This window comes from Dicentrarchus labrax, unplaced genomic scaffold, assembly GCF_905237075.1.
Source record: "Dicentrarchus labrax unplaced genomic scaffold, dlabrax2021, whole genome shotgun sequence".
NCBI classification, from domain to species: Eukaryota; Metazoa; Chordata; class Actinopteri; family Moronidae; genus Dicentrarchus; species Dicentrarchus labrax.
Genome location: NW_026136708.1, coordinates 25303474 through 25331214, shown reverse-complemented (window position 1 = coordinate 25331214; position 27741 = coordinate 25303474). Strand labels below are relative to the sequence as shown.

Genomic DNA, 27741 nt, shown 5'->3' with positions numbered 1-27741 from the left:
AAAAATCCGCTTTTTTCTAACTAGCTGAGCAGCTTTTGTCCCCAATTAACTGGTCTTTAGTCTGAAAAGTGTCCCTGCAGTTAGCCTAAGTCAGACACACACACATGCACCACAACAAAGACGCCACAGGGCCCTGCTGGGGGTTATTTAACAGGGTTTCCCCTAATAGAGACACAGCTGCTGGATTTGTTTCACACTCACTTTCTTTGCTGTGAAATTCGAGGAAACACCGAGTGAAGAAACACTGTGGAATTTACATTTAATTAAATAAGAAATAAAGGCTAAATCTGCTGCTCCCGTCTCCCACACACGTCCTGGTGATTCATCTATTCTTTAAATTTGTCCTGATGGTGGCGCTCTGGAGCACTGGTTCCCAAACTGGGGACCCGAACGCCACTAGGGGTCGCCAAAGATTCACAGGGAGTCGAGACGCTTTCTTTATTTTAAGGGTTGTAAGAAAACTTTTCATTAATTTCTGTGATACATTATTATTTTTAAAGTTTATATTATTATTTAAAGCAGTTGTTCTTTAATGGACCTCTTTAAACTGACTCACTGACTTTTTATACAATTCTGTCCGTATTATGTATTTTTTATAATTTCTATCAATCACATATTTAATAAGCTTCCTTTCTGATAAATTAAGTGTTTTCTTCTTTCTAACATTGTTCTGTTTCATTCAGAGAACAGCTGCATCATCTCTGTTCACGTTACATAATCAGCTTCAGTCTGCTGCTGACGGACAGAAGCATACAACAGGACCTGATACAAACATTACAGAACTCGTCTTCTGTGAGGAACATTGTGGAACATCATTGAACACCACAGATTGTGATCACAGAAATATGACACAGGAAGCAGAGATTGAAATCAAAAAGGATGTTAAACTCACAATAAACTCACTGAGACAACCACAGACACACTGCAGCAACATTAAACAGAGACCACAAAGTCACTGTAAACACTCTGGGGCAGTGAAGGCAACACGCTGCCTTTGGAGACCCTCATGAGACTCACCTGCAGAAGCTTCTCGTCTCTTTAAAGAAATGGTTCAGTCGTGGTTTCCTCTGCTGTTGTGTTAAATCCGCACGTTTGAGTCTCGTGTTTCCCGTCCTGGCAGGAGGAGGGCAGGGTCCTTGAGCTGAAACAGGACCAGGACCAGCAGGAGGATTTGTACATCGGTGACACAGTGGTAGAGAGTCGTTTCTTATTCTACAAATTATTCTTTGTTTCAGACACCATAGAAGAAGACATTAACGAATGACTACTTACTTTAATACTTCAACTTGTGAGGAAGTATTTCAGAATAAATAATAATAATCTTATAATTAATTACTCATATAATTCTTAAAGTTGCAACAACATCCATAAAGTGTTCCAGCCCTCTGCTGCCCCCCACTGGCTGCCCCCGGGTATCACAGCTCACATTGTGAGCAAACACATAAACAACCTTCAACTGATGCAACACAAACACAAACAATAACATACAAATAACATTATTTAGATTTCCAAGCTGTGTCTACACTCAGGTATTTGAAACATCTGATTTGCATAATTGTGTATTTGTGTAATAAAAATGTAAGCAAATCTATAGAAATGTTTTAATAATTATTAATAACCAGTTTTTATCTAATGTATATTTTATTTTCCATGTTTATTCATTATTATTATTTATTGTTATTCTCTCCATTCATCAGTTTGATCTGCTAAGGTCAGCTGTAATGTAGATTGGTGGTTAACTATTGGCTATTTGTTTATGTATTTTAATTTCTCTGGAAAGAACAGCTTTAGTAAATAATTATTCTTTTTTATTGAAAATTCTTCATTGAATGTTTTAATACGTCCTAGTGTGAGGGTTCACATTTTTGCAATGATAAAAGCAATAATGATGATGATATTAATTATAATAGCGAGGGCTTGGAGCCAGAGGGGCGTAAGTGGCATTTTGGGTGAATATGAGTTCTTAATATCAAAATAAAGGTCTCGATGAGCTCTATCCAACGGTACCAAAAAGACCTATCTGAGATCAAACTGGAACTGACATAGAACTGTCTGAGGCAGAAAAGATTTTGATGAATATTATGAAACAAACTGATGAAGATGAGTCAGAGTTGTTTTTGAATGTATTTCCTCACAAGAGTGATGACAGTAAGACATGCCTTGAGAGCCTTACCTTGTTAGCCTAGCCTAGCATGACTAGCGTTAATCCCATTGTTTTGGTCTGATCTGGCTAATTGTGCCTGCTAACTAGCCTAGTGTTCTGACATAGAATATTCTTTTGAACTTTCTCATTTACATTAATTCACATGGCATTCATGTTCCAGGAAGGAAGGTGAGGGAGAAGAACTGTGCCTCTTGTCGTTACAAATGCAGTCAGAACTTCCCAGAGCCAGTGAGGGAAAGTATATTTCAACAGTATTGGGAGATGGGAGATGCAGCAAGGCAGAAAGACTTCATTGTCAATCACGTTATCAAAAGAGTGAAAAAATCGCAAGAAGAACTCATTTGTTTATTATCTAACCTTTGAGGGAAGACAGATAAGGGTATGCAAAGACTTCTTTTTGAAGACCCTTGATGTGTCTGAGAAATTTGCGAGGTCTGCAGGCGGCCATCCGTCTAGTGAATTGGGAATTTCCCCTCCAAGCAAGAAAGGGCGGCATGCACCTCAAAACAAAGTGCCTGAGAGTAGCAAAGACAAAATACGAGAGCATATCAAGTCTTTCCCAAAACTTGAATCCCACTACTCCAGGAAAGATACAAACAAGCTCTACTTGGAAGGATCAAGAATGTATGCGCTGTATAAAGAGAAATGGAGGAACAGGAGTGGAAGATTAACCAGAAAAACAAAGTCTTTATAGAATGGTGTTTGACACTGAGTTCAATCTAACTTTCCACACTCCAAAGAAAGACGCGTGCAAATACTGTGAATGGTACCGACGTTTAGAAGACAGTGAGAAGGAAAGTCATAAGGATAACTGATGCCCACCAGTTAAGAAAAAAACAGGCCAGAGAACATAAAGATAATGACAAAAGGAAAGCAAAGGAACAGGAGTCATACAAGGCTGTCACTTTTGACCTGGAGCAAGTGTTAACCACCCCCTGGAGCAACGTTTGTAGCCTGTTCTACTCACGCAAGTTAAGTACTTACAACCTCACTGTTTATGAAATGGACAGTAAAGATGTTGAGTGTTACATGTGGCATGAGGGGGAAGGCGGCCGAGGATCATCAGAGATCAGCACTTGTGTTTACTCGTACCTTTCACAACTTAATCCTGAAGTCAAACATGCAGTTCTTTATTCAGATACATGTGGTGGACAGAATAGAAATGCTGCCTTTAGCACAGTGTGCCTGCATGCAGTCAGCACATTGCCCCTCAACACTATTGACCATAAGTACATGGAGTCTGGTCACAGCCAGATGGAGTGTGACAGCGTGCATGCTGCAGTGGAAACTGTGAGGAGAAAGGTTCCAATCTACTCCCCTGATGGCTACTACACCCTTGTGAGAGTGGCAAGAAAGAACAACCCATACACCGTACATGAACTTGGTCACAAGGACTTCCTGGACTTCAAGTCTTTCTCCAATCACGTACTCAAAAACAAAACCAAAGATGAGGACAAGCAGTGAATTGGCAGAAGATTAAATGGTTTCGCTACACAAAAGAAGAACCCAGAACAATCTTCTTCAAGTATGATTTCACTGACCCAACCTTCCATGAACTGAAGGTGGCAAAGCAGGCAACCAGGGGCACCAGAAGCACCCATTCCGTGTCCAAACCAAGCTCAATGTATGAAAGCCCTCCTGGGATCAGTGCATTAAAGAAGAAAGATCGACTCACCCTGTGCAGCAATGGGAGTATTCCTCACACATACGAGTTCTACAATGCTCTGACAGTGGACAGTGAGTAGTGAACTAGTGAACTAGACTAGTGAACAGAAAAGCAAATAAGACGCGACATGATTGTTTGGATGTGGTCAATGAATAGACTCGCAGAGTAATTGAAATGGTTGTACAAAAAAGAAAAGTGAAATGAGTAGAAAGAACACGAGAGAACTGTCAGTTGTATACAGAATTTAGAAAAAAAAGGAATGAATGTAATGAAATAAATTGAATAACTCATGAATTGCCAATCAGAAGTGTGTTTAGCAAGTTCAGTGACTTTATTACAGTCTGTACTGTTCAGCAGATGCCCAGAATGGAAAAGTGAAATGAGAAAAAAATAAAAATAAATGAATGAGTTAAAGGAAAATTAATTACTTATTCAAGTGTTAATTAATCAATCAGTTCCCCTTTTGACCAATTATTTTCTGCATTGTTCAGCAGATACGCCCAATATGTCCACAGACTTGGAAATGTTTGGTGCCAAAAAGGCGTATCTGATGTTTTTGCCATATTCTTTGATTTTAAAATGTTTTAAAACATATTCATTGTGTTAATATGCCATGAGTTTATTACTTAAATACTCATTCATGTAAGTATGCCTGTGGTTGCAATGTTTGTGGTTTAAAGTTTATAATACAGTTGATTGAAGTGTGGTCAAAATTTTGTTTTGTCTCTCCTGTGAAGTTTGTCAAAAGCCGCTTACACCCCTCTGGCCCCAAGCCCTCGACAGTAACAATAATAATAATATAAATAATAATAATGATGATGTTTTGCTGCTTCAGGGGTTCGGTCAGAACAAGAAATCCTTCCTCCGTCTTACACAAGTTCACATTTTATTCATGAAAACATTTTTAAATCCAGAACACAAAGACAAGAACAGAAACGGTAAAATATTTTACAGTGAACGTCAGTTGGGACATGATGATGTCATATTTAATACAGAGGCACAGCTGTTGCATCATCGCTCCTCTTCATCACTTCTAACACAAAGATCACCTTCGTCATGATATTTAAACACTTTTAAAATGATCCATAATTAGTCTTTTTACATTTTAATGCCAGAAATCCTTTGTCCTGCTGCTTTGGAATAATGCTATGTGTGTGAGTGAGTGAGTGAGTGAGTGAGTGAGAGAGAGAGAGAAACATTTGTGTAAATGCTAATGATGGATCGTCCTGGTGGCTCGTACAGTCCTCTGTGCTGCAAACAGCATTCTCACTCCTTTTTCCAGGACCTTTCCAGGACCTTTTCCAGGAGTTTTTCTCGACAGCACTCACTCACTCAAAAGTCGTATAATTTGACTGCCATTAACAATGAAGTGTCTCCGGTTCATTATGACAAAAAGATCCCTAAAAACACAATAAACATTCTTCAGGACAACCCGGATTATTTCCAGGGTATTTGGTAATTTTAATACTTTTCCAGGTGTTTCCATGATCGGAAAACTACTCTCTAAATATACAGATTGTCCAGGTGCGTCCCCTCTCTGTCCCGCCACCTTCCTGTCACTCTTCCGTTGCTCCGCTCTAATAAAAGGCCATAAAAAGGCCCAGACACTATCTTTATCTTTAATCTTAACAAGAAAAGAAAAGAAAGAAAATTATAAAAATTCTCATTATAATGTCTTTTAATGTCTTTTAATGTCTTCTTTTGTCCAACCAAGGGTCCAAAACCCAAAGAGACTCTTCATTAGGATCATAAATGATTCACATTAAAGCTGCAGGAGGTAACTTTAGTAAAAATAACCTTCCTCACTGAATCCTGACAGTAGAGACAGATCTGGTTCCTCTGGCTCCTCCTGGCTGGAAGTTATTATTATAAAAGTTACCTGCAGCTTTAAGAGGCTGTAAAATGGCCGAAGCGATGAATCAATTATCAATAATTGGCAGCAAAGTGCTTTTCCTTCGACTTCTTGGTGCAGCTCTGAGCTGTGACTGAAATCCTTCAGTGAGTCTGTTAGTGGACCTGCAGGGCGGCTTCCTGCTCACAGCTGGCGCCTCCTGGTGGTTGACTGGTGGTTATGCACTCTGTGGACCTGAAGACTCTGCAGCAACAACAACAACAACGACAACACCTGGAGTCACCAGAGGGCTGAGAGTCGGTTACACACAGCAAATACGTTACCATAGAGATTTATTCTGTGCAGCTCCAGAGCAGGGTCCATTAATCCGGTAGTTTTATCTGTTCAGTGACTGCGATCGTGTTTTTAAACTTATTTAATGTTCTACAGGTCGGGCTACTCACATTCAGTTAAATGGAGTTTATTAAGAATGTAAATATAAAGGCATATGACATTAAAAGCTGTGGGTAATTAATAATAAGTCGACGTCGACTCACTTCAAAAATACTACACTGGTTACTGAATGAATATACAGTTTGCTTACAGACTGCTTTAATGTGCGGCTTTGGAGGAGGCTCGTTAATGAGCCGACTATCGGAAACCAAACGGTTGCTTTACCTGGTAAAATATCCACCGTCTTCCTCTCTCTGTGTGTTTCTAAATGCTAAAACGAGTCGCTGACTGTTGCACCGGCGGCCCGCCACAGTAAATGTGTTAGTGAATATGTAACAATCATGGCCGACCAATCGCAGCAGCTTCACCCTCCACCACATATTAACCGTATATAACGGACACACTCCCGCTCTGGCTACCTGTGTGCAGCGTGCTGATCCGACTCTCCTCCAGTGTTAAAAAGAAGCTGCTTTTCTCTCCGAGGTCGGAGGTCACAGCGTCTCCGGACCCCATCTCACAGGTCACCACGGTGATGGGTCCCCTCCCTGCCTTCAGGCTGACCTGGATGCAGTCCTGCAGTGAGGAAATCAGATCTTTTAACATTAGTTAATTATCCAAACAACCATGACGGTCTTTATCGATGGACCAGGAGACAGTCTACCTCTCCGGGAGCAGGAATCTCCAGTTTAGTTTCCTCTGGAGCTTTCACCACGATCACCGTCTGCTCCTGGAAGCCTCGGATCCGGCTGACGTCCTCGTAGGTCACGTAGGCCGACGTGAAGGAAGGTTAAAGAAAGTTCTGTATGAACTGTGTTTTAAAATATCCTATTTCTGCTACCGGGTGAGTATCTCTGATAACCTTTTTCACAGCAGATAGTTGGGTTAACACAGCTGTTATCTAACAATAAATAAGGTTGAATGTGAGAGGATATGCAGAGCTTTCCACGTCGTCCGTCATGTCGAAGAGCTGCCTGGCGCAGCTTTTGATGAGGCCGTCCAGCGTGTCCTCCACCAGCTTCAGGTTCTCCAGCTCGCTCTGGGACTTGAGCTGGTTCTTCCTCAGAAAGCTGGAGATCGGACACCTTCCTCTGCAGGGAGAGCGGTCCGAGAGTCAGACAGCAGCAACCCCTCTAAACAGGACTATTCCCGCTTTTTATTACATGTTTAATCCTATTTTTATATATATATACACATATATGGAGGCCCTCTTTAATAAACTACAGATATGAGGGGAAACCAACACGCTGACTCACATCCACTTGATCCTGTTGGCCGACTCCTTCTGGATGAGGTTGATCCCGTCCAGGACGTTGGTGATGTCGTACACTCGCCGTTTGTGCGTCTGCAGGCTCGCGGCCGCCTGCCGAAGGTCCACGGAGCCGCCCGGCGCCACCAGCAGCAGCTCCAGGAAACGCTGAGTCAGCAATCCCAGCAGCCTCTGAGACGTGCCTGAACACAACACACACAATCACACACAACAAGACAACATTTAGTTTTTTCTGCTACAGTAAAATATTCAGTTTCCTTTTTGTTGTTGAACGTCTCAAATTTATGATCAAAGTCCAGGATTAAATATGATAACTGCTTTTTATTTCCAGTTAACCTGCCGATATTTCTCTTAATTTATTTATTAATTAAGTCCGAGGTGACGTCTTCAAATGTCCAACAGTCCAAACAAATGTTCAAGTTCACGGTGATATAAAACAAAGAAAAGCAGATAATCCTCTGACTGAACTATCAAAAGAAGCAGCCAATTAATTCTGCTTATTAACTAATCAGCGCCTTTTTTCTCAGCAGGTTTATGGACGTTTATTCCAGCTGCAGAGATTCATACATTAACAATGTGACTACTTTATAAATATGGGAACGTAAAACAAAAAATTACTGTTTTTTTTTTTCATTTTAAAAGTGAAAAAAATTAAAATTAAAATACGACCATATTTTAATTTTTTTTTTCCGTTTTGGGTTTTAAAAAGAAAAATCAACACATTTCCTGTTTTTTAGGGTTTCAAATTAAAAACAAAAACAAAACAAAACCATAATTTTTTTCTTTTCTTTTCTTTGATGTATAAATGTTAACCTGTAAACCTGATTTTGTTTTTCACATTTCAAAATAAAACCCCGTTGACTGAAAACCAAAGATTAAGTTTAAAGTCATAAATGACGAAAGAAACCAGAAAACATTCACATTTAAGAAGCTGAAATCAGAGAATTTTTGCACATTTTACCTCAAAACTATTAACTGATCATCAAAACAGTTGCTGATAATTGAACAGACTGTGAACCTGAACGCAGCACTCACCCTGTCCCAACTGTCTCCTCTGTTGTGGGGCGGCGCTGGAAGCACACAGACAACAACATGAATCAGACTGAGTGTGTTTAGTGAAGGAGCAGTGAGCGGCTGGTTGAATATTAAACGTTGGGTTACCTGGTCCGTTCAGCCTCTGGAGGATTCTCCAGACCTCCACCTGGATCCTGGAAACAAATCACTTTATTTAAACACTTATTTCTTTATTACAGACTATAGACGGCAGACAGACCCCGGACCTGCTGCAGTGGATCCGGTGCATCTCCACCTTCATCTTCATCCTCCTCCTCTTCCTCCTCTTCCTCCGAGGACTCGGCTCCCCAGGGGCTGATCAGGCCCCGCGGCCCGTCCAGGTAAGGGGGCATGATGGGAATGACGTCGCTGGTGACCCCGCTGGAAGAGACGTCCTCCGGCAGGAAGTGGTCCTCGCAGATCATGTGACGCTCCGTGGAGTCCTGCTTGTCGGTCTCCCTCAGCGCCGCCAGCCACACCTGAGCGAGGACAACGCTAACGGTTACTGTCAGTATCAAGTGATTATTAGTTATCTTCTGCAGTCAGCTGACCTCTGCGTGTAGAGCTGCAACGATCAGTCGACTGATTGGTGATCAGTTAATAGTTTTGAGGCAAAATGTTTAAATTCTCTGATTTCAGCCTCTTCAATGTGAATACTTTCTGGTTTCTTTCGTCCTTTATGACAGTAAACTGAACCTTTGGGTTTTCAGTCAACGGGTTTTTATTTTGAAAAGAGAAAAACAAAATCAGGTAACCTGTTTCCTGTTTACCTTTTATACTATAGAGGGTATGCTTTCTTCCATATTTACGCTTTCACAACATTCATGGCAAAGTCCATCGAACAGAAACTAACATTCATCCGCCCTCATTTTTTTTTTTCTGTGCGGAGCGACACGCCTCCCTCATTCCCCCCCCGCCCCCCCTCATTCGGACTGAGTGGCAAAACAAACCGCCCACAACATGTCGAAGGATATCGGTTGACAATCAAACGATCAAAACAAACTGACGTCAGTTGGACTCGACGATGATCCCTACGAGCTCCCCAAACCCATCTGGTCCACGGACACTGACACGTGGCCAGATATCGGGTATCCGGACATTTATATGTACCTGATGTCAACGCCAGGGAAATATACCCGGCAAAACCTAAAGGCAAACAAAAGCCTTGACGCTCGGTCATTCTTTAAGGCGGGATTTGTCGGTGAAATTAAAGTGACGAGAACATCGATGGATATCCCTTCAGGTCAGGTGGTTGACAGCCCGAGTCCCATCAGCGGTAGAGGTGACACTGAATAAACTTGGTACATAGTCAGGGTGTAGGGCGTCATCACTCTTTTGTCCTGAAACAAACAAATACACATGGTTGGTACCAGCGAATATACACATACAACGATTAGCACATTTAAAAATCGATTAGATTGAAACAGAATCCAAAACTAAACATCACAGCCGAAAACAAGCTGATAAAAAGTCAGTTTACGGTCGTCTATATTTTACCAAAGTAATACTTTAACACGATGTCTGTATTTGTACTAAAGTATGACCTTTGGGTACTTCGGTTACCTTACGTTAGCCCGGGTAATGAATGAATACAGGGTGATGAATATAACTAAATGAGAGATGCCAACATTAAGAGCTTTATTATAAGATTTTTTTATATAATGATTTTGCCCGTAAATAAAACAGCATAATTTAACGTTACCTGACGCCTAATGTGAGCGCAGATCCAGGTGTCGGTGGCCGGGTACCAGCTGTGTCTCCGGATCGCAGCGATCCATCGCCGTCTCTTTGGCACAGCAGCTCCTCCCCATGGTGAATATCCAATATAACTCAATATTTAAAATCTTGCCGGCGACTTCCGCGTACCGTGACGTCACGCACATACCCTCTATATACGAAAACATGTCGGCTTCTTTTGTATCATTTTATCTCCAAATTTATGGAAATAAATAGTAGTTGGGGAACAAATACCAAAAATATTAAAACACTTAATTTTTTGTCGTATTTTTATTTTCAAAGTTTCAAAAGAACATTTATTTTATTTTATTATTGATTTAATACATTTAATTTAAAAATGTTAAATAATTTAAAGTTTACATTCGCAACCAATTCCAGAAATTAACAAATATTTATAACTAATGAATAAAAATAAAATAAAAACTTTTTAGGGGCATTAACTGATATACCGGGTATATACCGGGTATATACCGGGTAAATCCCGGTACCCCGGTAACGGTTACCTTGACTCGAGCCGGGTCTTTGGGGAAGTGGAAGAACCGCTTCGGTGTTCGGTTCAAGAAGTTCCGGTTAACGGTCACCATCCGGTTCGGACACCCGGAGACCACACACTTCACCATGGCAACCGTCGGTGCTCCGCTGCGACCGCGAGCCCCGTTACTTTCCGTGAAGAGCAGCTGAAACACCGCGCGAGGTTTGTTTACGTCGCGTTTCCGGTTTTCACACCGGAGGCAGATGTTTGTGACCCGGATGTACAATACTGGAGGGAAAGTTGTTTTTCTTTTTTCTTCACAACTTTATTTATAAAAAAATAAACTACAGCGATGATCTCACCTTTGTACTTCTAAAACTTTTTATTTTTTATTTTTTATTAACAAAACACAATTTATTTTAACATACAGGAAATAATAACAGAGTGGAAACATATAAAATAAACAGTCAATTCTTTATTAATGAGAAAAACATGCTCTATGTTTCCTGTTTGCAATATTACAAAACAAGAGTCCACTTCTTTGTTAAGGAATTTAGCAACTGATTAAACCTTATTGAAGTGAGTTTCATTGGACAGAACATTAACAGACATTATTAGTCCTAGTTAACAAAAATGTTGTAAATAAATGTAAAGTTTAGAGTAATGTATTGTGTGTATTGTTAACCCTTTAGGCGCCGGGTTTTATTTTGAAAAATACTAGATTTTGACATTTAAATTTCAGGAGGCTCTGGCTTGAAAGTGGTTTGAGATAGAGACAAAAAGTAAATGAGACCAGGCCATATTGGATTATGTAATTTCCATGAAATACCTGATATTTTGAAAGAGAGTTGAACTGATTTCATCAGATTCACCCCCCTCCATCTATTTATTACGTTGTCTACATATCAAATGAACAGGGAAAAGTAAATTGTAAGCCAACAGTCGTAAACTAGAACTATTACTACCACAAAACTCTTGTAAACAGTAGGCCACCCCCCCTATTGGAGGACACTTTTTCTTTTCTTTTTTATTCTCTTCTTCATTATTATTATTATTATTATTATTATTATTATTATTATTATTATCATCATTATAATATGATAATAATAATAACAGTAGGCGTCTTTTAGCTGCAGAGGCCTAATCTGATCTATCCAGATAAAAGTTTGTAGTATTTGTAGAGTGTGGAACCTCTCATTGCAAGGCACAGTACAGAGACAATATGAACAATATTGAGACCCCCCCCCCCCACACCACCATAGCCTAAGACACACTGCTGCATCGGATGGCTGCACCACTGCCGCGCATGGACGCACTGTGACCGGCGCTGTAGAACGAGTGAACACTAACGCTGGTCCCAGCACTATTCTCACCACCCCCGCTACTTCTACCACATCCATTAGCTCCCCTACTGATACTACAAGTTTGTGTAGTACTCCCACCTATGTTGGGCAAAGGGTCGTGTGTTTGTGCTTGTGTGTTTCCCTCGCTCTGCCCGGCAGCGCCATTGCAAAGACGCACCGAGACTATCACGCTCACTAATCGACCGGCCGTCATCTCCCAAAGGTACATTTTCCCCTTCAGAATCAGAGTCAGTGAATAGGAGACCCATCACTTCCCTAAGCGTCAACTTTTTGCTTGCCATTTTCGGGACGAGACCAAAATAAATGGCTTTAATCTTCTGGAGCCAGTTGACAAAATGAGAAATGTGTTTTTTAGTTATCCTTGTAAATATAACTTTTATAGGGATAAAAGTGATGAATTGTTTTAAAAGTCACTTCCTTGACCTCATTTAAAATAAATCTGAATTCTGAGCTTTTTGCTCGTTTACTTACTTTTACACGTGTTAACCTTCATATCCGACATTGTAACATTAAAGGACAGAAACTCAATAAAAGCATAATACAGTAAAACTTAAAAAGAGTCCCAATTAGATGCAAGTCTTCCTTTTGAACTTATCTGTGTGTGTATAACCTGTTTAAACCTTTGTTATATATAGACATGGTACACATCATTTGATTTCTCCACATTTCAGTCGCTTGGTTCATTTTAAGTAAACTATGAGCACCCGAAGTATAATTCATATTTATATTCCTTTAGTCCGTAAGGGTTTCACTGCTCACTGTCCTGTACACTGGATGTCGCAAATTGGCTGAGCAACAGTTTTGTCTCCAATAAAGGCAGCGTGAGTTCAGTGGTTTAAGCAAATAAATGCCGGGGCTATTATTAGAGGTTTAATTGTAGGTCCCAGAACCTTTTGGTGGACAGTGCACACAATAAAATGTCCACACTTCGATTTCTTAGTCAACATTTTAACCAGAATCTTGTAAATATATATCGTTAACTTTCTTGCCCTTTTTGTGCTATTCTTCCTAGTGATTTTAAAGCATCAGGGTTACTCTCACATTTCTTTGTAGCGGGTCTAAATATCAACAGTGATACTCAAATTGTCACTCAGACAGTTGACACAGAGACAAAGGAGCTACATTTCAGGATTCCAAACGCGGGACAGGGGAGCTCGGTGAATGTGGTGTTGAAGGTGTGGAGGTGGATTGGTGTGTCGAAGGAGACGTCGTAGAAGGACAGAGTGCCGGCAGGTTGGTCTACGTACACCGCTACTTTGTTAGAGATGGAAGAGGACGGGAAAGGGATGTTCGTTGCTTTGTTATCGTGCCAGACGGAGTAACGTTTTTCGGAACAGAACAGACTCCAGGACTGATCGTTCCCTCCGAACCTGCTGTCGAATCCTTCTCCTTTTCTTTTGATTCCTCTGTAAGTCACCGCTATGTGAACGCGTCCTTTCCACGCAACTTCCCAGTAGCAGCGACCGGTCAGACTGTTCTTGCACAGCAGCTGCTTCCAATGGTCAAATCTCTCGGTGTTATCAAGATATGCTTGTTCCTTTCTCAGCCATGTGACCTTTCTGTTGTTTTCAGACAGTTTGAGGAATCTGTTTGCTGTGTTTGGGCTCAGGCAGAGTTCACAGGCATCTGATGGAGAGAACAAGAACACGTCACAATAGGTCTGAACCTGCAAATTGATGCTTGCGGTAATATTTGTTTTACTTGTTGGTATGCTTTTATTCAGCTTCACATGTATATCACAACTAGCAGAAGAAATATTACAACTAATCTCTTAAAAAAACTGCTTCCATAAATCAAACTGAATCCACACTTACACTTCTTCAAGCCAGGTTTCAGTCTCTGTGCTCCATCGTGGTCCATACTGGAAGAAGAAACACAGACATATATTGTCTTTTATTATTCTATATTAACAGAAGCATTTAATAACCTTCAGTAAAGTCGAGCTCAATGTTCTCATTGTGAGATCTGTTAACCTTTTAGTTTTTTAGTACGGTCTAGACCTGCTCCATTTGAAAAGTGCGCTGCAATAACTTTTGTTATGAAATAAAACTGAACTGAATTGAAGACCTACTTGTCAATAAAACCAGATCTGTTTCTGACACCGACTAAGTGTATTCTGAACTTTGATGAAGCAACATTAATTTGTGATCTGGAGAAACTACACAGAAATTTAAAGAAATAAATTGAAAATGTACCATGCCTATTTAACAGTATACACAAAGAAAACATAGTGACTGTATGGGACTGAGAGAGGCACATATTCCGGTTATTAGAAGGGAGTGCTAACTGTCAATTGTCCATACCTAAGAGTGTCCAGTCTCACGTCTGAATCCTTCAGTCCAGCAGACAACGTCTTCTTTCCTGAGTATCCTAGATGATTGTAGTTCAGGTCCAGCTCTCTCAGATGGGAAGAGTACCTCAAAGCTGAGGCCAGAGCAGCACAACCTTTCTCTGTGACCTGGCAGCCTGACAGCCTGAAGATAGACAGAATATCATCATTTTGTTGCTCTGTGCTCCAATAACACTTGTGCAAGCCTCAGTCAGAACCTTGCTCAACTTCCAAGTCCCTCCCTGGAAATACATAAATATGAAGAAATAAATAGCGCTCTCATTTCTGTTAATAATAGTGTTATAATCCTGACCTGAGCGTTTCCAATCTACAGTGTGGACTCTTCAGTCCAACAGACAGCATCTCCACTCCTGAATCTTGCAGGTTGTTGTTACTCAGGTCCAGCTCTCTCAGACTAGAGGACGGGGAGCTGAGAACTGAGGACAGAGCTTCACAGCTTCTCACTGAGAGGTTACAGTCAGTCAGCCTGAGGAAAAATAAGCAATTAACACAAACAAAATGAATAATTGATTTAAGACATCCAGTAATTAATCCACTTACAGAGCTTTGTTGGAGGCTTTGACCACTGGCAGCAGCCTCAGAAGAGCCTCCTCTGAAGCAGAGTATTTCTTCAGGTCAAACACGTCCAGATCTTTTTCTGATGTCAGTAAGATGAAAACCAGAGCTGACCACTGAGCAGGGGAGAGATTATCTGTGAAGAGACGTCCTGAACTCAGGGTCTGTTGGATCTCCTCCACTAGAGAACGATCATTCAGTTCATTCAGACAGTGGAACAGATTGATGGTTCTTTCTTGAGACAGATTCTCACTGATCTTCTTCTTGATATACTGGACTGTTTCCTGATTGGTCTCTGAGATCCTTTCTGTTGGTGTCAGCAAGCCTTGTAGAAGAGCCTGATTGGTCTCCAGTGAGAGACCCAGGAGGAAGCGTAAGAACAAGTCCAGGTGTCCATTTTGGCTCTGTAAGGCCTTGTCCACAGCACTCTGGTAGAGATGTTTTAATGTATCTCTAAATACTGCAGACAACAGGTAGATCAAAAGTCCAGTCCAGGAGGATTTGTCTGCCAGAAGATTGACTCCAGAGTTGATGAATGTCAGATGGACATGAAGAGCGGCCAGAAACTCCTGAACACTCAGATGGACGAAGCAGAAGACCTTGTCCTGGTAGAGTCCTCTCTCCTCTTTAAAGATCTGTGTGAGCACTCCTGAGAACAATGAGGCTACTTTGATATCGATGCCACACTCTGTCAGGTCTGATTCATAGAAGATCAGGTTGCCTTTCTGCAGCTGCTCAAAAGCCAGTTTTCCAAGAGACTCAATCATCTTCCTGCTCTCTGGACTCCAGTGGGGATCTGTCTCAGCTCCTCCATCATACTTGATCTTCTTCACTTTGGACTGAACCACCAAGAAGTGGATGTACATCTCTGTCAGGGTCTTGGGCAGCTCTCCTCCCTCTCTGGTCTTCAACACATCCTCCAGAACTGTAGCAGTGATCCAGCAGAAGACTGGGATGTGGCACATGATGTGGACGCTTTGTGATGTTTTGATGTGGGAGATGATTCTTCTGGTCTGCTCCTCATCTCTGAACCTCTTCCTGAAGTACTCCTCCTTCTGTGGGTCAGTGAACCCTCTGACCTCTGTCACCATGTCAACCAACTCAGGAGGGATCTGATTGGCTGCTGCAGGTCGTGTGGTTATCCAGAGGTGAGCAGAGGGAAGCAGTTTCCCCCTGATGAGGTTTGTCAGCAGCACATCCACTGAGGTGGACTCTGTAACATCAGTCAGGATCTCAGTGTTGTGGAAGTCCAGAGGAAGTCGACACTCATCCAGACCATCAAAGATGAACACAACCTGGAACTCTTCAAACCTGCAGATTCCTGCTTCTTTGGTTTCAGTAAAGAAGTGATGAACAAGTTCCACCAAGCTGTACTTTTTCTCTCTCAGCACATTCAGCTCTCTGAAAGTGAATGGAAATGTGAACTGTATGTCCTGGTTGGCTTTGTCTTCAGCCCAGTCCAGAGTGAACTTCTGTGTTAAGACTGTTTTCCCAATGCCAGCCACTCCCTTTGTCATCACTGTTCTGATTGGTTCATCTCTTCCAGGTGAGGGTTTAAAGATGTCTTCTTGTCTGATTGTTTTTTCTGGTCTGTGTGGTTTTCTGGATGCTTTTTCAATCTGTCTGACCTCATGTTCATCATTGACCTCTGCAGTCCCTCCCTCTGTGATGTAGAGCTCTGTGTAGATCTGGTTCAGAAGTGTTGGGTTTCCTGCTTTAGCAATCCCCTCAAACACACACTGGAACTTCTTCTTCAGATTGGATTTGAGTGTACAAATCACTTGACACTTAGCAATATTCTCTGAATTGATAAAAAAAAGAGATGACTCAAATTAGATAATGCTACAATAATTTGTTTTGTGAAACTTCATAGTACAACATTTACCTTGGATTTAAATACTTTTTGTATTTTGCTATATTACAGTTGCGTTTCCTATAGTATGCACATGTTTGAATACAAGCTGTCATAAGAAGTTTACAATTTTCGACTTCTGCGTTTACTTTCCATGTAACATTACCTTTACAAAGAAACTGTGCAGTTAACAGCTTTCAACAGTAGTGACAAACTTAATGTGAAACACAAAACCCTTTACTTGAAGACAGTCGCTGTCTTTGGATATTGTCAAATCAAATGACTCAAATGAACACTAAGATCAGCAGTCATGCAAGCTGTCACAGAGTCACTATGACTTGCCACCGTGCAGTAATGGTGGCGACACTAGATGTTGGAACAAAGTGGGAACCTATCGTAACGTCAGCCATTGGTTTGTGGAGTACCATTTGGAAGCCATGAGTTTGGGGTTTGGGTGACAGTTGAGCTGCTCTCATTGGCTGCTCAGTTTCAAGCAGGAAACAATGACGACTTGCCTGGTCACACGCGATATCATATTCCAGCTAAACAGTACACTAAATTATGCATACCCTGCTTTAAGGTCTATTTTACTCTAAATGGGACAACAGTGTACTAAATGAAGACGACTGAAACTAGAGATTGAGACCATAAACTCATTAGGAAACTGTTTACTGAGCTCACAAATCAAGTGAGAAGTCGGCTCATTTCTCAATAAGATTGAGTGGTATAGGTGTGTTATTGCAGCCAAAGGAGCTGCCCCCAGCTGGCCGTTACATAGAATGCAGCTTTAACACACTTCACAGACTCGGAAGCTCTGTCCGTTTTATATACTGTCAATCCCCTGATCTGTGTGTTGTATTTATTGTCATTGTGGTGAGTATAAATGAGTACAAAAGTGTTGCATGAATAAAATATGAATAATATGTGAGCTCTGTCTTTGTTACGTCCCTTTTTTAACAACTTACCTATAGGTCCTGATGTGATGATTGATAAATTCTTCACTAAATCATTCCTGTGTATCTTTGTTAAAACGTTTTTGGCCACTTTAATATGGTCTGGAATGTAGGTGTGCATTATGAGATCCACTGTGTCCGTCCTTTTAGCGTTCTCCAGTTGACTTGCTGGAATTGCTGGGAGGTCCTTTAGGCTACCCTCTTTGCCCAGCCACCACTTTAATGTTTCAAAGTCCTCAGCACTCAGTTGATTGAAAGTTCGTAAGAGGACCTCCTCATCTGTCGCCATCTCGGTCAAGATCTAGAAGATACTGAAAGAAAATCTTTTCCTTTAACTTAACTTCAAAATGTAATTATTTCTACACCTCTATTATAGGCATTACTTGGAGAAAGTTTCTTTTGTTTTAAAGTTTTTGATTATTTTGAGATACTAAGTCAGTCAAAGTACTCACCTCTACACCTCTATTATAGACCCTTAAAATCTAATGCAATCCATTACAGCAGCTTAGAAACACGTCACCACTAACTACAACTGTTCACTTTACACCTCTTGGAAAGTTTTGAGAAAAACTGACCGTTATAAGTTATATATCATAAAGAGCAATATCAGTGACTGAAAGTAACTATTTCGATTTATTGAAAACCATCACAGTGTACATTATCTGTCTCCTCAAAGCTGTCTTCTGGGGGTTAACTAGATTATCTTGGTTGAATAAGAAACTTTGAGTTCAAGAATTTCCACATAACTTTTGGCCATGAAACAAATTTACAGAGCTGGATTTATATCTTGGCAAATATTATCAATTGAATGTATCTCTTAAGAATAAGAGATACATTTTCCAGGGTTACCACTCATTTTAGTGTCTGAAGACTTTATTTCAATAATAGGTCAGAAAATATCACTTATGAGACTAAAACACATCAACATCTAAAACATACAATAACTGTGGCTGGTGGAAAAAAACTTTATATGAATAAAACAAACACATGTCCTCATAAAGTCCTGTGCACCATAACGAGCTACGGTTGTGCAACTTGTCCTATTACTCATACAGAGAGAGAGAGGGAGAGCTAGAGGAAGTGTGCATGTTAACTGAAGTGGGTTACATTAATAACCCCCCTAATGTCACTGTCTAACTTTCTCTCCTCGTGCTTTTCATGCTATTGTAGTTCACTAGTTGCTAACCTGTTTCCTTAAGGGACCCTTTTCTGTTGTTTAGTAAACTGAGTAAGTGACATATTTTATGGATATTTCATATTATATTAAAAACTGTACAATAAACCCAAATAGTGAAACTGCCTAATAGAACAAGGAAACACGGACTCTGTCAAAAAAGAAGCCAAAGAAGTCTGTATCCTTGGTGTAACCTGACATTAGCAGGCCTAGACAAATATATCCGGACTGAAATGATGTGGAAAGTGGTTTTTAAATTGTTTTTAAAAAGAAGGGCAAATTCTTCACGAATGGCAACCTGACACAGTTCCGACCAGCCGTGAAAAGAATATGCTCCTGAGTCTAATAAAACACAGATGACTAAACGTTTATAAAGACTTCATTATAACTGTGATCAGACAGTAACCGTGCTGTTTGAATAACACTTGAAGTAACTACAGAGCTCACCTGGGGAAAAGAGGAGCTCCTTCAGCTTCACGTCCGTTTCATGGGGATGTGTGGAAGACACTGACGCTCTGAAGCTGGTTTCATTTCTCTATAGCTGCAATAACAGCATGTCATGTTGTGTTTCTGCCTGTCTTCACATGCAGAGAGAGCTGTGATAGTTGAGAGAGGTCATGATTGACTGAAAAGAGAAAGAGACAGAGAGAAAGAGAAAGGTGTGAAAGCCCATTTCAGCCAATGTGACAAAACAAAAAAGTTTTTTTTTTTTTTTTTAATTTTTGTTATAATGAGAATCAATATATTGAGAACATTACTCTTTATTTTGAGATATTAAGTCATTATTTTGATAAAAATCAGGATCCTTTTCTTCACTGGTGGAAATGGGCTTCCACAGAGAGAACAAAGCAGTGTATCAAATAAATAAAATGTTATTTTCTGATTGTTTCTTTCTAAAGCAATAATAGACACGGCCACCTTCCTCCCTGCAGTGTATACCTGTTTCCTTACTAAGATCGGTTTAAACCGTTAATGGAAATGGAAATCAGCGGGGTGTGGTTGCAACTGACGAGATTAAAAGAAAACCACTGATGTCATGTTTAAACGTCTCTGCTGCTTCATAAAGTTTCACTCAGTTTGACGGTTTAGAAAGTTGCAGTTAAACTGTATGATTAAGAGATTAGTGGGACAAGAAGAGAATAACAGAAATATGGAGATGAACATCAGACAGACAATATCTAAGTCTCAAATGTCTGTTTCATGTCATGTTGTGCAATTAAGGTTTAATCTAAGATTTTAAACATATCTTGTGTGGTTGATAGTAATAACAATAACCTTTAGTTTCTTCCACTCCAGTGATGAGTTCATATTTACACATTGTTTGTGACCAAAACATTGCAGTTCATACTATGAATGTTCTATTTGATTTAAGATAATTTGCTGCACCTTTCTTGTGTAAAACTACCGAAACCACAGGCAGTGCCAGAGAAACCACAGATTAGATGATGTAGTACTGCTACTGTCCAGCCACTAGATGGTGCTAACTAACCATCCAAAGTCAGCTAAAGAAAAGCTAAAGCTCTCAGTAATGAGACGTCACATGTGCGTTCTACACATACTGGCTTTAAAGTTAAGATAATCACAACATTTAGACTAAAAATGCAAAAAGAAAATACATACATGAAGCAGAACTAAAATATTTTCTGCTTAAAGGTCTTTTTATTTTATTGTATGTGTATTTATCAGGGACAATGCACAGTACACGTATTGTACCAGATATAGCTAAAAGCTACTTTTTGTCTGGTTACACAGATAAAAGATCAGTAGTAACCAAAAACGTAAAAACAAAAGCTTTAACATTTATATCTGTGTAGGCCAGTGGATCTCAACCTGGGGGTCAGGACCCTAAATAGGGGTGGCCAAAGCTTCATTGGTGGTCGATCTATATACAAAGTTCCCAGAACAGGAAATAATCTGCTCAAAATTCATCCAAATCACTTGTTTTACACAAACCGCCTGCAGTTACTGAGTTCACTGTTTGGGTTCATTGTTCAGTGTTTAATATAAAATATTTTATAATATATATATATAAAACATGTCACTGAGTCAGTTAATGAATGATAGAAAAGGTCCCTTAAGGAAAAAGGAACCAGTGAACAGTGTAGTTGAAGTTGAGGTAGTTCCTATTGTTTAGTTTCCTCTCGTATCTTGTAATGCAACTAACTTTCATTATTGTTTCAGAATAAAAACACAGTGTAAGAAATCTGTTTATATATATTCTATATTAATATTTTAGTGCTTTTTTACTTTTGTGTATTCGTGGGTGGTTCGGGGCCGGGGGCTCTTGGGTTTATGATTGTAATTTCTGTTTTGTATATGTTTTAATCTGTTGTTGTTGTTGTTACCACCAACCTGACGAGACAGGAGACGTTATAAAGGTTACCGATCAGTGACGAGTTGAACGCAGCAGTGAGTCGTCAGTCTGAGTCCTGATGAAATAACCTGCAGGAGTGTTTATGTGTGTGAGAGAGAGAGACATTCATATTTACTCTCTCTCTCTCTCTCTCTCTCTTATATCTCAATGCATCTCTCTTCACTTAAACACAACACACACACTAACATGCAGACACACTTACATCCATACACACACTTACATTCATACACACACACACTTACATTCATACACACACACACACTTACATTCATACACACACACACACTTACATACAGACACACACACACTTACACACACTTACATTCATATACACACACACACACTCAATCGAACCTTTGGACTCATTTAGCGCCACTGAACATTTATTAGGATTAAAAAGAGTAAACACAAACAATCTTTGTAAAACCTTATGTGACCTGAGCTGAATGTTAAAGCTCCATTAATAAAAGGCTTATAGGTCCCTCACCAAAAAGAAACAAAAACATCCATTAAAGGATCACAAAAGAACCCCTACATTTCTTTAAAAGTACTTTCATGAAGGCGTTCCACAGGGAACCTACTTGGTTCCCCTAATGGATACACCTAAAAGCCTAATTGTCCAAATAAATTGCACATGTTTTATTTTATTTTATTTTTAAAACTTTAGCAAAAGAAAACAAATCAATGGAGATTTACCAGGCTAGCAGCTCGAGTGTTCAGGTAAAACTTCTACACTGTAAAAAAACCTGTAATATTCCTGCAGCTGGGCACCAAAAAATACTGTAAAATAACAGAAAATAACTGACTAATTTTCTAGAATTAAAATACAGTTTTTAGCTTTAATCTTGTGTAATTTATTGTCTTTTTAATGTTTAATTAAAGATATTTACACTGTAAAACCAATGCAATGAACTATAAATACAGGTGAACTCTGTCTTAATACAAATAATCAGGCCTACATTTACAGCAGAGTGCTGTTATTGTTTGATTTTTCAAGAATTTTAAAAGTTATAGAACTGTGATAAAAGTCATTATCTGGGATTTACAGTAATTATTGCTGTTTACACTGATTGGACAGTTTACCAATGCTTCTACACTGATAAACAACATTTAACGTTTCTGTTTTAAAAACTTCCATAATTATACATATTTAAAGATATCTGTCAATTAACAAACAAATCCATGTAAAATTACAGAACAAATACTTTTACTGTTAATTGTCACTAATTTGACAATTTCTTTTGAAAATATTAATTTACTTATTCAATTAATATTAAAGTATTAACAGTTTTAATTGAGTATAACAGATTAATCAATTAAAGAGTAAATATTTGTGGGGGGAAAAAAATTTGATTTTTTCAAAGTATATTCTTTAGGCTTTTTATTGCCTTTATGATAGAGACAGCTGAAGGCAGACAGGAAGAGGGGATAGAGAGAGGGGATGACACACAGCAAAGGGCTGCAGGTCGGATTTGAACTCTGGGCAGCTGCAGCAAGGACTCAACCTCGGTACATGGCTCGCCAGCTCTACCCACTGAGCTATCCAGGCGCCCGATTTTCATCTTTTTAAGTGTAAAAAAAGGAAATTTACTTTTGATTATTTACAGTTCCAGATTTTTCTGGGATTAACCCGTCACCGCCGCTGTGACGAGCTTTCTGAGGGATGGCGCTCTGAACTTGTGCTTCGGCAGCTTCCTATCCAAGCTCTCTGGGATCTTGTTTCAAAATAAAAGTTCCCAGGAGTAAGGAGTGGTTAAAGGGCTGTCTGATGCTCTCTTTCAAAGTAAAAGTCCCCCCGGCTGCTGCTCTGGATTCAATAAGAAGAAATAAATAAATAATATTTTGATCTTCTTCTGTCACTCTCCTTCCTGCTCACTCTTTCAGGTTCATTCAATCGTCATTTCTTTTTCTCCTTCTGTCCTTCCTCTATCCTCTTCCATTTTTTCCTATTTTACAGTTATTTCCTTTCTTCCTCTCTTCTTTTCCTCCTTTCTGTCTTATATCCTTTCTCTCCTTCCTCATTTTCTTCCTTCCTGCAGGTCTTCCTGTCTCCTTTTTAACTCTTCCCTCCTCTCTGCCTTTTTTTCTTCCTTACTTTATTTCTTTTTCGTCCCCGTCCTTCCTCCCTCCTTCCTTCCTATTTCACTCTCTTACTTTTCCTCTTATTTCCTTGATTCCTTTTCCCTCTCTTCTTTACCTCCTTTCTGTCTTGTATTCTCTCTCTTACTTCCTTCTCCATTTATTGCTTCCTTTTCACTTTCCTCTGTCCTTCCTTCCTTGCTATTTGACTCTCTTACTTCCTTCACTCCATATTTCCTCTCCATTTCCTCCTCCTTTCTCTCTCTTTGCTCCTTCTTATTCCATTCCTCTTCCTTACTTTCTTTCTTCCTTCCTTTATCCTTTTTAACTCTACCCTCTTACTTCCTCCCTCCTACCCTTTCCTTCCTTTTTGTCATCCCTCCTTTCTACGGTATCTTTCTGTTCTTTCTCTTGTTACTCTCTTTATACCTCTGTCTCTGTTTCTTTACGTCTGTCTGTCTCTGCCCTCTAACATCCTACCTGTCCTTCGTCAGCAACCTCCTCCTCCTCCTCCTCCTCCTCCTCCCCCATTATCTTCTGTGTTTCCTCCATAGGAGGAATAATGGGATGTAATGTCCTCTTTGATAACACTGACAGGGTTTCTTTCTTCTTCTGTGATACTGTGGCATTAAAATGTGTTGAGATTCTTCTTTTTCAGGCAGATTTCTTCTTTTCAAACGCAACAACTCCCTCCATATTTGTCTCATTCACATTTAATTTGCTTTATGTATCTTCACTCTTTGTTTGTCTGTCTTCTTATTTTTATGCTCAGGGTCCATCAGAAATATTTCTCTCTCTCCAGCCTCCTCTATAGAGCCACAGTGGACTCACCTAAAGAGCTTCTGTGATTCAATAAGCTGAAGGAATAAGGAAGAGAAGGGTTTCTTTCATCCGTCTTTCTAAAGACTGAAACATGTTTCTGGGGTTTTCTGTTCATAAAGAAAATCCTACCTTGGCTCCAGACCCCCAAATCACAGCTCATGTCTCCTCTCAAACTGCTCTGGTGTCGTCTACACTGAAGTGTCACATATATATATATATATATATATATATATATATATATATATATAATAGTTATGAAGTGTCTACAACAGTGGTTCCCAACTTTTTCCCTTAAGGCGCCCCTTATGTATCATTGTGTAAACTGGCGTACATCAGTTGAGTCTTTTTTAGAACCTTTTTAACAATTCTCTGTCTGGATTATGTATTTTTTTCATTTTTAAAAATCACACAGACTTAATAGACTTCTTTTTGACAGATTCAGGTGTTTTCTTATCGTTCCATCAGCTCTTTGATGGTTGAACTTTTCTAGTGGAGGACGAGGCTGTTTATCAGAAAGTGAAGGCTCTGTGACTATAGCTTGGATTCAGGTCTTCAAAGTTTAGATCTTAAATAATAATCATCCTGGTGGTCGGGACCCCCAGTAGGGGTCGAAAAAGCTTCACAGGGGGTCGTAAGGCCTTCCTGAGTTTGAAGGGTGTAAGAAAAAGTTTTAAAAGAATATACTCAGTGTAAATATGTCTATATGTCAACATTTGAAGTTGATCCAATAAATTCCCTAGGAGGAGATCGTTCAAATACACATCAAAAATTGCCAAAAATTACCATGAAATTTAAAATGGATGAAATGGGTTTGGGGTATGGGTCCAAGAGGCTTTTTGTCACGATACACGCTCGTACCAATTTTCATACATGTTGGTCGTACGTGTCTTGGTGGCTGATCCTGGGGAGGAGGGGCATGTCTTTTGCCATGTTGCTCCAAACCTCAGACCCATCTATGTAACAAGATGTTCCTCCTTGTGAATCCAATAAATTGACATGAATCACGGCAGTGTCTCAGACAGCTCTGAAAAAATGGGTACTCCATTTTATGGACTCTTCTTTCACGATAAAAATGTGCACCGAAATTAACAGGACACAGTACTCCCTGTCTTTCTCCTCGTTAGTATATTGGACAGTATCTCCGCCTGTCATGCGGAAGACCGGGATTCGATTTGGGTTTTTGAGCTTCTGTGCTCTTCCTCTCCACTGCCATCGTTTCCACTTTTCTATGAGAAGGCAGACACTAAAATTGCCAGAAGATAGCTCTCTTTTAAGGCTTTCTTTGATACTGCAGTGACCACTCTTTCAGTTTTTCAGTCTTGTTTTAGTCTCGGCCCTTGGACAACTGACATGAGGCCTCTGTGGAAGTATGCTATTGATTACGAGTTTGAAACCTCTATCCATGTATTTTAGGTGAAGTGTCCAGTCAATACCCTTGACTTCAGTGGCCTGGACATTCCCACACAATTCCGATCAATTCCCTAGTAGGGGTCTATCAAAATATATTGCGAGCAATCTAAATTCTAAATTCCCCCAAACTGTCATGACTGACTTTTTGAGCATCCAAAAATGTGATTCATTTGGTATTAAAAAAAGAATCAGTTTCAATAGGGCCTTGGCAGCGTTACTACTCCGACCCTAATTGTTATTTTTATAGTTTGAATCAACTTTTTTTAAGTGACCTTTTTTTTTTATCATGTAGTAAACTGACTTAGTGACAGATTTCGAAAATGACATAAAACACAAAAGCTGACTTTAAAGGAACATTAGAAATCAACAAAAACACACAATTTTATGAATCTTTACAATAAAAAGGGAAAGTACATCTCCATGAATACGTCCAAGGATGCAGTTCACTGAACAAACCCTCTCACATTTAAGAAGTAAACATTGTTTTGATTTCAACCTTCAGTGCTCAGAGCTCCTGAATCAGTTGAATTCTTCGGCACACTCTTCCTCAGTGGACACTTGTCTGCAGCTGGTCGAAAGCTACTTGAACGGTCAAGTAGCTTTCGACTTGCATAAAAGAATTTCTGTCTTTATCTGGCCGATTGCCTCTTTTCACCTCCCTTATTCACTCTTAAACAAAATGTGCACCACTGACAGTTTGGGGACAATCTTGTCCCTTTGACACCAGCCACAGACGGTTATTGTTGATAGATAAAGTAAGCTAAATTAGCTTAAATTAAAACCTGATACACCCAATCTGTGCCAAAGCTCTTAATGTTACAGAAAACACCTGTAAGAGCTGAAAATGTGAGTCTGTTACTTACTGTCCCATGAACTAAGCTAGCATAGGCTTGATTTACCAAACTCCATCACAAACAAAGTTGTTTGTGCGTCGTCTTGCGGACAGACCCGACAAAGTATGAATTCAGACGTTTTAGAAATCGGCATCATGATGTAGTTATTTCAGCATCCTTTCGGCCTGTTTATTGCAATTAAATAACAGCAAAACCTGTTAACTTTGTGTTCAGACTAAAGGGCGAGTAACGTGTGGAAACACACAGAAACACTTAACCATAGATGTCATGCACAAAGATTGTAGAACTTGGACATTGAATGTAACCTGGGAGGTAAAATAAAAACAAATGAGAGGAAGAGAGGAGATGTAGAGTGAGAAGGACAGAGGGAGAAAGAACGTGAATTAGGCGAGAAACAACAATAAAAATGAAGTGAACTTGTTATAGATGAAGGGAGGACACGAGAGAGAGAGAAGGGCAGACAAACTGACAGAGTGACGAGAGAGATCGAGGACATGTCCTCTTTAGAGGGCCGAGCCAGGGCCATCTAATCAGCAGTAATACCATTTGACCCATTCAGTGGTTTGATTAAGGAGCCATTTACAGAAGCAATCAAAGAAAAGCAACAGTGTGGACGTTCCTCTCCTGACTTCACTTCAGTGATGGATTATTTTAACATTGCCTATTTGGTTCGACACTTTCATCAAAGGCCATTTCAGAAAGGGAGTGCAGTCATAATATAGGTGGAAAGTCAGTGCTTTGCTGTAGTAATCAGGGAATTGAACCTCTAACCATGTTTATCAGGTGAGGAAATTCCACTTTGGAGATGTTCATGTGCCGAATCAGCAAGATGGCGTATTGACCACAGTGGTAAAACCCAACACAACATACACAAATATAAATGTGTAAATATGGACACATCATTACAGCAGTTCAATTCTCCACAATTCAATTGTTCAGGTTTAAGTAATAATAAATAAATGAATACATAAATAATAGGTCTTTTCTGACAGATTCAGTATTTCCTCTTATTGTTGTTAACTCTTTAGTTCAGTGTGATTTAACTTTTGAACTTTTAATAACAATTTCATGTAGTTTTCTTCACAGAAATGAACAAAATGCTCAGATATCGGCCAACTGTGTATATTTTTTCTGTTTTCTTACAGCTCTTAAAATCCTGTGAAGCTTTGGCGACCCCTAGTGGGGGTCCTGACCCCCTGGTTGGGATCCATTGCTATAAGGTGAAAGATGGTAAAACTTTACTATTTCCTTTTATTCTTATTGTCACATCTCTTTGACACAGAGAAGCAGGATGAGTTAGAAAGAGGAAAG

At 39.7% G+C, this 27741-nt stretch overlaps 2 protein-coding genes across 2 annotated transcripts; both read right to left on the bottom strand.

Annotated features, from left to right (window-relative positions):
- Positions 1-4699: 4699 nt before the first annotated feature.
- Positions 4700-10907, bottom strand: LOC127368229 (transcription factor E2F6-like). Its single transcript, XM_051408815.1, has 9 exons — positions 10675-10907; positions 8662-8913; positions 8543-8589; positions 8417-8451; positions 7368-7563; positions 7048-7202; positions 6776-6891; positions 6534-6687; positions 4700-5925 (listed from the first exon to the last, which is right to left on the bottom strand). Exons 1-9 carry the CDS (start codon positions 10789-10791, stop codon positions 5900-5902), a joined length of 1098 nt encoding a protein of 365 aa, XP_051264775.1. The 5' UTR covers positions 10792-10907; the 3' UTR covers positions 4700-5899.
- Positions 10908-11098: 191 nt separating this feature from the next.
- Positions 11099-19446, bottom strand: LOC127368223 (NACHT, LRR and PYD domains-containing protein 12). The gene is made up of 7 exons (XM_051408808.1): positions 19339-19446; positions 17730-18028; positions 14898-16713; positions 14650-14823; positions 14311-14481; positions 13822-13868; positions 11099-13633 (listed from the first exon to the last, which is right to left on the bottom strand). The coding sequence occupies exons 2-7, from the start codon at positions 18004-18006 to the stop codon at positions 13098-13100; spliced, it is 3021 nt and encodes a 1006-aa protein (XP_051264768.1). The 5' UTR covers positions 18007-18028; positions 19339-19446; the 3' UTR covers positions 11099-13097.
- Positions 19447-27741: the final 8295 nt, after the last annotated feature.

Bases quoted from the DNA above. Each gene is read 5' to 3' on its own strand.
- LOC127368229 (XM_051408815.1), bottom strand. From the start codon at position 10,791: ATGGTGAAGTGTGTGGTCTCCGGGTGTCCGAACCGGATGGTGACCGTT. The intron at 8,590-8,661 runs GTCCGGGGTCTG...ATTTGTTTCCAG, and splicing joins CACCGGATCCACTGCAGCAG to GATCCAGGTGGAGGTCTGGA. The intron at 7,564-8,416 runs GTGAGTGCTGCG...TGTTGTGTTCAG, and splicing joins GAGGAGACAGTTGGGACAGG to GCACGTCTCAGAGGCTGCTG.
- LOC127368223 (XM_051408808.1), bottom strand. From the start codon at position 18,006: ATGGCGACAGATGAGGAGGTCCTCTTACGAACTTTCAATCAACTGAGT. The intron at 16,714-17,729 runs GTAAGTTGTTAA...TTATCAATTCAG, and splicing joins CATCACATCAGGACCTATAG to AGAATATTGCTAAGTGTCAA. The intron at 14,824-14,897 runs GTAAGTGGATTA...ATTTTTCCTCAG, and splicing joins AAAGCCTCCAACAAAGCTCT to GCTGACTGACTGTAACCTCT.